General features: G+C 36.1%; 1 protein-coding gene across 29 annotated transcripts; it reads left to right on the top strand.

Moving 5' to 3' along the window:
* The first annotated feature begins 338 nt into the window (after positions 1-338).
* Positions 339-9,283, top strand: LOC18429043 (inosine-5'-monophosphate dehydrogenase 2). Of its 29 annotated transcripts, none has more exons than XM_088865497.1 (7): positions 386-580; positions 729-887; positions 1,062-1,166; positions 1,960-3,018; positions 4,369-4,548; positions 6,701-6,958; positions 8,876-9,283. In XM_088865497.1, exons 4-7 carry the CDS (start codon positions 2,020-2,022, stop codon positions 8,945-8,947), a joined length of 1,509 nt encoding a protein of 502 aa, XP_088721623.1. In that variant the 5' UTR covers positions 386-580; positions 729-887; positions 1,062-1,166; positions 1,960-2,019; the 3' UTR covers positions 8,948-9,283. The 29 variants fall into 29 exon arrangements, with proteins under 29 accessions (XP_020520195.1, XP_020520194.1, XP_020520197.1 ...); XM_088865508.1 differs by having other exon boundaries at positions 401-580; positions 1,115-1,166; XM_088865511.1 differs by having other exon boundaries at positions 420-580; positions 729-866; positions 1,115-1,166.
* The last annotated feature ends 1,598 nt before the right edge of the window (positions 9,284-10,881 follow it).

The raw sequence follows: 10,881 nt of genomic DNA, 5'->3' as shown, positions 1-10,881 counted from the left end.
AGTTAGGTATATCTTCAATAGGTAATAAGATGAAAGAAAATAGATTTAAATGGGTTGGTTATATGTAGCGTAGATCTAAAACATCACATATTAAGACAATAAGCAATAAGATCGAAAAAAAATAGACTTAAATGGGTTGGCTATATATATCTAGACCTAAAACATCACAAAACATCACATATTAAGTGTTGCCACTTGTTCAAGTAGAAGGTTATAAAAGAGGGGGAAAACACAAAAAGAAAAGAATAAAAGTACCGGAAGAAAGATACTTGGGTATTACCCTTGGTAGAGAGAAATGACAACGTATGATTAGTGTCAAAGCCTCAAATAATTAGAATAAATATTATATTTTAATGATGAGATTGATAAATATAACCCATCCATCAAGAGTGGGGCACATGACATTGTACCTCTCTTTTATTCCAAACCAAATCAGTTCTCCGTTGCTAATTTACTCCCTTTGAACGTCAAAAGCACGCCCAATTCCTTTGAATCTATTAAATTCCTGTGAATCTCGAAGGAAAGTTTCTTTAAAAGATTGATTAGCGAATGCGCTGAATTTCAAGAACCATTCTTCTGGGTATATACATTTTTGCTTTTTTTATCTATTAATTGAAAAGCTCTATTTTTCATTGATGTTCAGTTCACAATATTATATTTCATTGGAAGCCAAATGAAACTTAAATACGCGTGCTTCCCACTAGATACAGTATAATTATATTTTTCAGGAAGAAGACAGAGATCCCATTTAGTGCTTCAGTGCTTATTTTAGATCATACCCACCAAACCCCATTTTTATTTTGGGTGGGTTATCTTTCCTGGTTTCAGTTACCCATCTTCCTCCCTCCTCAAGCTGCTGTGAACAGGTCCTCTTTTCCTCTCTTTCTGTAAGCATTCTGAAACGAGTTATTCAGTTAGAGCTGTTTTACTGTGACAAGTAACTCACACATATAAGAAAATCATAGCATGCATCTTCTGCAAGCTTACTACTCAGAGTATTATTATTCTACTTCTTCCTCTTCTTTGGGGTTTTGAACGATTGCGTAATCCATGTTCTTCAGTTTTTTTCTTCTTTTTATGTGCATGATAAAATGATGGAGCATTTTTGGTGAAGGCTAGTTGAAGGGATTGAGCTCTCTCTTCCTCTGCTTTTCTTCTCGTTGTGCGTAAGTTGAAGGTTCTGAGCTTTGGATCTTTTAGCATATCAAAGTATTGATCTTTTTGTTGCAGCATGCCTTGCAGTAGAAATTTGATTGGTTTCACTCTTATATAAAAAGGTCTCCCCTTTAAACAAGTTTGAGAAAGGAAAATAGACCATTGGGTTCTCATACGGTGACTCTAATGTGGGATTTTTTATGGCCTAATTTGATTAGGCTGGTTTTAATTTATTTATTTTTTTAATCATATACCCCTTTTTCTGTTTTGTTTGTTCTAATTAATTTTACTTTCATTAAATTTTTTGACTGCATTTGAGAAATGATCACTAGGTCTTTAAAAATTGAAACAGAATTCCCATTTGTGGTGGTATACATTGTTGTTGGTCGGTTTATTTATTAATTTTTTGCTGTAGACGCCTTTTCTGGTTTGTTTTGTTTTTCCTTGAATTTGAATTCCTTTGTGTTATATGAAAGCGATCTAACATTTAATTGAATCCTGTTACTGTTGAGTTTGCATGTTTTCTTTAGTTTTCAAAGTATTTCTTTTCTGACTTTTCGGAGTTGGGTGTTCTTACTTCTTAAATTATGAGAGTTCTTGGAACTTTACATTTTTAAATAAGAGAATTTGGCATCTGCGAAGTTTTAAATAAATGTGATGCACTCTTAACTCATGAAAATCTGTTGGTTATTTGCATTTTTGCAGACAACATACGAAGCATTGAATAGCATATTCTCCTTCATATATGAGGTGTTTTAATATCTGATGTGACCACCTAAAATTTTGAGTTTTTTCTCGGAATAGGAGGGAAGAAGGTTAAATCCTCTAGGAACTGCATATTCTTCATCATATAGCCCCTCATCAATGGCGAGCCCTGATTTTGAAGATGGTTTCTCAGCTCAAAAGCTCTTCAACCAAGGGACAAGCTATACATATGACGACGTGATCCTCCACCCTTACTTCATAGATTTCCCTTCTGAAGCAGTCAACCTAACTACCCACCTTTCCAAAAATATCACTCTTTCGACTCCTTGCATTTCCTCTCCTATGGACACTATAACCGAGTCTTCCATGGCTGCTACAATGGCTGCCCTAGGTGGTATTGGCATTGTCCATTGCAACAACAAGCCTTCTGAACAGGCCTCCATTATTCAAAAGGCCAAATCTGTTTGCATTGGTTTCACTCATGACCCGCTATGTCTCTCCCCTTCTGACACTCTTCGAACCTTGACTGAGGACTCCTCACCCTCCCCATATGCCCTAATCACAGAGTCAGGAACCCTAAATTCTAAGCTCTTGGGTATCCTCACTGAGAGAGACTTCTTCTCTGTCAATGATCTCGAAACCCAAGTGAAAGACGTGATGACTAAGGTTCCCATCTGCACTAGTTCTAAGCTATCCTTTGATGAGGCAGCTGCGTTTTTGATATCACAAAAGCTTAAGTATCTTCCCATTGTTTCGGATGACGAGTTACTCGTTGATTTGTTGACGAGGGAAGATGTGAAGAGAATGAGGGGTTTCCCACCTTCGAGTGTGGCTTCTTCCATTGGAGAAGATGGGAAGGTACTTGTAGGGGTGGCGATTGGGACTAGAGAGTCAGATAAGGAGAGGTTGGAGCATGTTGTTAAGGCTGGGGCTAATGTTGTTGTTTTGGATAGCTCGCAAGGGGACTCAATTTATCAAAGGGAGATGATTGGGTATATTAAGAGAACTTATCAGGGATTGGATGTGATTGCAGGGAATGTGGTGACAGCATACCAGGCACAAAATTTGATAAAGGCTGGTGCCGATGGATTGCGAGTTGGGATGGGGTCGGGGTCTATTTGCACTACCCAGGAGGTTTGTGCAGTTGGTAGAGGGCAGGTGAGTTACTTTTTCCCTGCCCTTACTTATTGGTTACTGTCTATATCGTTGTTGTAATTGTTTGTTCTCTTTGGGCATATTGTTGACTATCTATTTTGCTATCATGATTTTTTTTTGATGATCAATTTTTCTATGAAAATTGGCTCGTCTTTTTCAGCTTTATTGCTCTGATGTTGTTATGCGACCCTTGAAGAGTTTGATGGCGTTATTCTTTGCCTTTATTTCAAGATTTGGTTTATGTTGCAAATGTCTTCAGTGTGGTGTCCATGTTGTATTTCAAATAGATTTACTGGTTAATGTTCATAATTGGTAGAAAAGGACATATTCTTCATTGCCAATGAAATTTTTAAGTCATTATTGTTCTCAGAATGTTTACATGGACATAGGATGAAAAAATAAGTGTTGAAGGAACTGGTTTTGGATCTAACGTCTGACATTACAAATATTGCAAATGTAGGGCTTTGCAAGACTACTGTAAGTAACTTTTAACTAGATGAAGGACCTGTAACTCCAACAGAACCATTACGTGTAATGAAATCCAACTAGGCGTTATAAGGCAATATATAAATCCTGAGGATTTTGGTACACCTGCCTTGGGTCTATACATTTGACTTACGTTATCTTGAGGCTGAATCAAGATTAGCATATGACATGGATATCTGCCCACCTTGAAAAACTTAGATACTTTTTTGTTTAGTCTATGCTAGTATTATCAAGACCGGGCTGGACTGGCAACCAGTGTACTGGCGCCTCAGCTGGTTGGTTCAGGGGCCTTGAACCTGGGGAAGCACTGAACTGGTCAAAACCAGTTTATTCTAATCATCTATCCATCTTTATTTTTATGTGTTGTATGATTTTTTATTTATTTTGACTTTTATTTATTTATTTTGTATTATATATGTTCTTTCTAGCCGACCCCAAATAGTTGGGATGAGGCTCTGATGATGATGTTGATATCTATGTTACTTCTGGTCATGTCTCCATTATTCTTTGATTGTGCTGTGTGTATTTTCAAAGGTTAATTTTGTCTCCTTAGATATAGGCTATTTTGACCTTCTATTTGTGCTGATGTATCATATATGCTACATTTTGAGAAACAAGTTTCTTTTTCTTGAAATTTGTATCCATGGATTACGTTGCTGTGCTTGTATGCTTGCTTATTCATAGGTTCCAATGTGCCATATACATGTATGCATAGGTACTTGTGGTTTTTATTTTTTATGTTTATATAAATCACATGCATTGTTATTTTTACGTACACACAGAACCTTCGCTTTCTATTTGATATCATCTAGGATATAAGGATATGCCTTTTCTCATTGATAGAAACTATTTTTCGCATTTATGAAGGCGACAGCAGTTTACAAGGTTGCATCCGTTGCTAAGGACTATGGCATTCCTGTCATTGCTGATGGTGGGATAGCAAATTCAGGACATATAGTGAAAGCTCTGGCTTTGGGGGCATCAACTGTTATGATGGGGAGTTTTTTGGCGGGCACAGAAGAGGCTCCCGGTAGCTACTTCTATCAGGTTATATTCATTGCTTACATTGTATAATTAACATGCTCATTTTGTTTTCGGGCTTTCTTTTGTAGTTGTTGTCTCTGTTTATTTGGAATTGCAATTGAAATTCCTCTGTTTCCAAATGAGGTGGTTCTTTAACCTTCGTCGACATATTGTCCATCACATTCTCATAAAGGCATCATTAAATCTGTAGAACAGGAACTGCTTTAGGGTGCTGGCAACTGGAACAACCTTGGATTAAAAACTATGCACTTTAGTCCCTGTGCACCCCATGCCCCAATTTCTGCTTCTTTTCCAACTTGCTCTCTATCTTTTCAAGGTTAATGGGTGGCTCCACACCACCAGCCCCCCCCCCCCCCCCCCCCCCCCTCCCCTCCCCTCCCCCAACAAACGCCAAAAAAAACGAAAGAAAAATAAAAAAGAAAACAAGAAAAAACATGCGTGCACACACACACACATGTTGCAGAGAGGGAGTGTAGGGTGGCATCTGTCGTCTCCCTTTATTTAGGCATCCACAAACATGTCACTATTTTGTAGGCTTCTGATAGTGTTTGGGTGGAGCCAAAACCTTGATGTAGCATTCAGCTAATTTATAGTCGCTATTTTGATCGTGTTAAATTTCCAAGCATCTCAAGAATTACTTTCTCAAGCATTAAGCTGTCATTTGTTTTGTGCTGTTATGTAATTAAAATTTTAATTATATCATAAAAGATCAAACATGCTCCTGACAGATCCAACATGATTTGTGTACATTGATGAGTCTAGCATTCAGCTATGGAGTCATCCAATCAATATCATAATCTCCATGGGATCTGCTTGCTATTTGAATTCTAAATAAATTTTTCTGGCCTTCACTGAGTCACTAACGTTAGTCTAGCCCTAGCTTCAAGAACCAGTACTATGTCTTCTTCATTCAGCTAATTTTCAGTGCCAAAACTATGCAGACCACGTCTGAGAATTTTCAGATGATTCTTACATTCAGACGGAATTAAAATTGGAATTTTAGTCCTCAAGTCCCCCACCCCTTTCTTGTTCTAAGGATTTGGCTGTATATGATAGCCCTCATGTCAGTCATGCATTTGATATTGTATGGTCTTAGTTTACCTTTTGATGGCCATTTTTATAATTTATGTTTTATCAAGGTGTGGCTGGATTACAGGACCTGCATATACTCTTGTCCTATCGTTTGAAGGAAACCATCGTGTGTGCCTTGTTCAACTGAGACTTCTTGGAGCATTAGCCCAGTTAATTTCTATACAAAGTAGGACACAATTCAATGCAAAATAGGACATGACTCATTATTCTCATCATCCGAGCATTATCCCAACTGGGGTCGTCTACTCAAATCTTGTCGCGCCATTCAGGACTCATTAAAAGATGTGGGAAAGTTTTATACTGATCGCCTACATAACACAACCCTCCTTGTTTATCAGGCTTGGGACCGGCATGATCGGCTTGGGTTGGCCATGGCTGAGTTAAAGTAGGACAAAATTCGTAGCATTTACGAAATCTGACTAAAGCTCACTAGTTGGCTCGTCTCAGGCACCTTTGGAGTGCTAAAACAAGTAGGCTTGCAAGGAGTGAAAAAAAATTGAGTTTCAGAAAGACTTGCAAAGTTCTTTTTGGATCTTAGATGAGTTGCAATTTTTTATCCAACGCTTATTCGCGTCCTTCAAAAACCACAAATATTCAATGGATATGAAGTCTTACAAGTCTAGTCTAGGAAAATCAACTTGGAAGAGGGCTTTATGTCATGTTTAGCTGTGAGTGGTTCATCCATGTGATAAATTTTATTGTTGTTTAAAGTTTCAAACTCCTCCATGTGGACCATTTCAATTGGGCCTAGAAAAGTGGTATCTGTCATCCTTTTTGTTGTTATAAATCCATTATTTATTTCAGTAGTAGGATCATTAAATGTGCTTATGCTCATTATGATGTCCTAGGCTACTTCTTTTGTTTGAAGTGTGCAGTATTTGTGAAAAAACAATGATTACACTATTATGGACACTATGTTGTATGATCATTTGCTTATGCTCATTGTAATGTCCTAGGCTACTTCTTTTGTTTGAAGTGTCCGGTATTTGTGAAGAAACAATGATTACACTATTATGGACACTATGGTGCATGTGTTTTGACTGTTTTAACTTTTCATCCCTAGAATGGACGTCGGCTTAAAAATTACCGGGGCATGGGTTCCCTTGATGCCATGTTAAAAGGGAGTGATGCTCGATACCTGGGTGACAAGTCAAAGCTAAAGATTGCACAAGGAGTCTCAGGAGCTGTGCATGATAAGGGCTCTATTTTGAAAATTATTCCATACACCATGCAAGCTGTTAGGCAAGGGTTCCAAGACCTTGGTGTTTCAAGCATACAGTCTGCTCATGACCGTTGCAGATCAGGGGCTCTAAAGTTTGAGGTATGGTTTGGCACTGTTTGTTTGAAATTATGCTATTGTCTGATGCATGCTCATAGTCCATTGGGTCATCACCATCCAATCCAGTGATGGGTGGTGGTGGTGGAAAGAGAGGGCCTGTCAGAAAAGGACTTGGCCCCAACATCATCCAACTGGACCATGAGTATATCATAGTTTGTTGGATTATAATACTATACTTGTGATAAATGTTTTTTTACTTATATATACCTTTCTAATGATTTGTTTAATGGTCAGAATTGTAATTAGCTGTTTTTGTAATATTTTCTTAACACTGGTGTTTTCATAGTACTTTCTCCAATAAAACTGATATTTTCATGGTTGTCCCTAGATAAAGTTATATCTTCAAAGAGACCTGCAAGGATGTCCAACTTGACCTTGAAATGGTGTTTCAGAAATAAGAACAGAATTTCTTCTTTCATTGAAACTTTTTTTTTTTGGGCCCTTTTAAGCGGGTTTGCATGGGGAATATCCTTGCAACATGCCACCTCATGCAAACTGAGTGTCGCAATACTGAGACCAAAGATCATGGATGAAAAGATTTTCGGTGATCCTCTACATAAGTTTATTTTTGGGTTTATCTCATAAAATTATTAATTTGAAAAAATGAACAACTAATTACCCAAAAAAAGAAAAATTGAACAGATGACTTCAATTTTAAATTGTATAATTACAACGGTATTCTGGTAATTGTGAAAGGGTTTCAATACATCAATTGGAAAAAATACTCATGGTGTGGTAAGTGACAGGGGGTCATATTTCTTCTGCTTTGTTTCAGATATATATCGTCTAAATATGTGTAACATGAAATTTAAGCATAGCAGTAAACTCCCATTCTTTGAAGTAATATTGCAGTAATAACTATTTGGATTTTTGGTACGACCCATATGATGCTATGTTTTTCTTTGAAGCGACTGCATTATCTATTCCTACGTTAGGTATAAATGTCGTAGTTTGGAACAATTAATACATTGCAGAAGGCATGGCTCTCACTTTGTGGAGGTTCACCTCTTACCACTTCTACACTATTCTGGGTTCCTATAGTGCCCTAAGGAGGTTGGAAATTTGGTAATGGGGATATATGATGTATATCATAGTCCTATGGTTGTGCTATATTTACCCCAAGGTTCTACATCCACCATCAGTATCATGTTTCCTGCTGATGGATAGTTTGGAGATCGGTTGTAAATATTAAGTTTCCCTAGTCACCCACCCGCTGCTCATCTCACACTTTCAGCCCATGCGAATGGATGGTGGATTTTGCCATAAGAATACTATATCCCCATAGTTTGGGAGACTTTCAAATAAAAGCATTTGTCACACAAAAAAGTCCCATTTAGTTGACAGCATACTTTCTGAATTGAATGGTGTTGAACCCAGGATACATGTGTCCCATCAAGAGTTAAAAGCATAGTCTTGCTATTTATATATTCCTGGGGCAATGTCAACCTGAGTTTGCTGTGATTAAGTAGAAAGGTAATAGACACAAACGGGGACACTTATGCAATGTAAACAATGTAAAAACTACATGATTTAGTACTTCGATAAAAGTAAATAATGAACCTACTGAGAATACTAAAGCTTTGACTCTCTCAAGATCCCTGAAACCATATATAAGACACCCAAGATATCCTTCTCTAGATCAATCCATGTCTTCCTGAGTGGAGTCACACAAGCAAATAAAATAATAGCTATATGAAACGAAATGTGGCAGACTTCTATTGAACCATGCAATCATTGTCAAGCATTGATAATTTTTATGCCATGATTATACTGCGTTTTTGTTTTTTTTTGGTTTTTTTGTTTTTTTTGTTTTCCTTTCCTGTGGTCCATTATTAGTACTTTCCCGTCTAGTGAGAGTATAATGAACATTTGTTTCTCTTGGGCCTCGGCCATTTTCAGGTTCGTACAGGAGCTGCACAGGTCGAAGGTGGGATACATGATCTGGTCATGTACGAGAAGAAAACCTTTTGATTGTTTGATGCCTTTACACAAAGGGTAGCCCCATTTGGCTCTCCAAGTGCCATATTTTGTTTACTCTCATGTTGTGAAGACTTGGATGTACAACAGAGCAATTTTGTTGATTCAACAAACCAACAAAAAAAAACTGAAAAAGCAATTTTGATCTAGGCAAAAATCCAAAGATCTTTTATAAAAGGACAAGTAATTTGTGTGGAGGGGCATCGGTTGAGATTCATTTCTCGACTCAGAGATGATTAAATCATAAAAATCTGCTCCTTTGATGATTGCGTTCGTAATCAGGGATAAAAATAGATTTAGAGCCCTCAGAGTGCGGCAGTTTGAATGCCATATCAAAATGTGATTAGACCAGTGTTTTAAAAAACGTCCAGTCGAACCGGACTCGACTCGGAAATCGCCAAAAAGGGATCGTATCGGTTAAAAAATCAGAAATCGTCCGGTTCTAGAGAGAACTGGACGATTCTGCACAGTGACTCGTCAAGTCACTTTACGGAATCGGCGAGTCCGTGAAGAACACGGGTTGCACAGTGTTCTTCACGGAATTCTTTGAAATTTGTCATTTTTTTATCATTTTTCTTGTTTTTTTTTGGCATGTGATCTAATTTGCAGGTTATAAACAGCTTTATTCAGCTTTTTCAAAGATTAAATGGTTGAAAAATTTGGTGTTTTTGGATCACGAAACTTACTTTTTTAGGGTTTTCGCCTTTTCTGAAAGTTTCATGTCAAATAGGGTATGAATCTTTCAAAATTTGTAGGCATTTTGATCGTAAAGCTGTGAATCAAAACCTTTTGTTACTAATTTGTGATAATCGTTGAGAAAAACAGAGTTTTTTGGAGATTGAAGGCTTCGGTTCACAAAATCAGGTAATAAGTTAGGGTTTTTTTTTTTTTCCGCCATTTGATTTATTTCACGGCATATTTTGAACATAATGAGTTCAATAATTAGGGTTTTTAATCTTTATTGTGTCTAGTATGATTTAAAATTATCAATTTTACGTAATCTGGTCAATTACAGCATGAAATTTGAGATGAACACTAAGATGTCTGCGGAACCAAAATTCTGCTTTTTTTTTTTTTTTTTTCCGCCTTTTGATTTTGTTTTCATGATATATTAGAAATAATGTGTTAAAAATTTAGGGTTTTGATTCTTTATATTGTTGTTTATCAGAAAATATACTCAATTGGAGGTAATTTATTCACTTAGAGGTGGATTTTTTAGTTAAAATCGTTTATGTAAAATGGCTCTGTGAAGAACAGAAATTTTTTTTTTTTTTTTTTTTTTTTTGTGTAATACATGATCGAATGTTTTGTAATACTTGATCGATTTTTTTGTAATCCATGATTGGATTGTTTTTTTTTTTTTTGTAATCCATGATCGAATTTTTTGTTCGCTTTGTTTTTTTGTAACCCATGATAGAATTTTTTTTAATCCATGATCGAATTTTTGTAATCCATGATCGAAATGTTTGTTTTTTTTTCTTGTAATCCATGATCGAATTTTATTTTTTATTTTTTATTTTTGTAACCCATGATAGAATTTTTTGTAATCCATGATCGAATGTTTTGTAATCCATGATCGAAATGTTTGTTTTTTTTTTTGTAATCCATGATCGAATTTTTTGTTTTTTGTTTTTTATGTAACCCATGATAGAGTTTTTTGTAATCCATGATTGAATTTTTTGTAATGCATGATCTAATTGTTTTTTTCTTTTTTTGTAATCCACGATCGAATTTTTTGTTTTTTTTTTTGTAATCCATGATCGAATTTTATGTAATCCATGATCGAATTTTTTGTAATCCATGACAAAATTTTCTGTCATCCATGATCGACTTTTTTGTAATCCATGATCGAAATGTTTTTTTTTTTTTCTTGTAATCCATGATCGAATTTTTTGTTTTTTTTTTTTTTTTGTAATCCATGATTGAAT

The sequence above is a fragment of the Amborella trichopoda genome, chromosome 4, assembly GCF_054954075.1.
Source record: "Amborella trichopoda isolate Santa Cruz 75 chromosome 4, AtrichopodaSantaCruz75HAP2 v2.0, whole genome shotgun sequence".
NCBI classification, from domain to species: domain Eukaryota; kingdom Viridiplantae; phylum Streptophyta; class Magnoliopsida; order Amborellales; family Amborellaceae; genus Amborella; species Amborella trichopoda.
Note: the sequence above shows the minus strand (reverse complement) of the source record. Positions and strands in the feature narration are given on the sequence as shown.

Excerpts from the sequence above, each read along its gene's own strand:
- LOC18429043 (XM_020664536.2), top strand. The coding sequence starts at position 2,020 with ATGGCGAGCCCTGATTTTGAAGATGGTTTCTCAGCTCAAAAGCTCTTC. Across the intron at positions 3,019-4,368 it reads GTGCAGTTGGTAGAGGGCAG|GCGACAGCAGTTTACAAGGT; the intron begins GTGAGTTACTTT and ends GCATTTATGAAG. Across the intron at positions 4,549-6,700 it reads CCGGTAGCTACTTCTATCAG|AATGGACGTCGGCTTAAAAA; the intron begins GTTATATTCATT and ends TTTCATCCCTAG.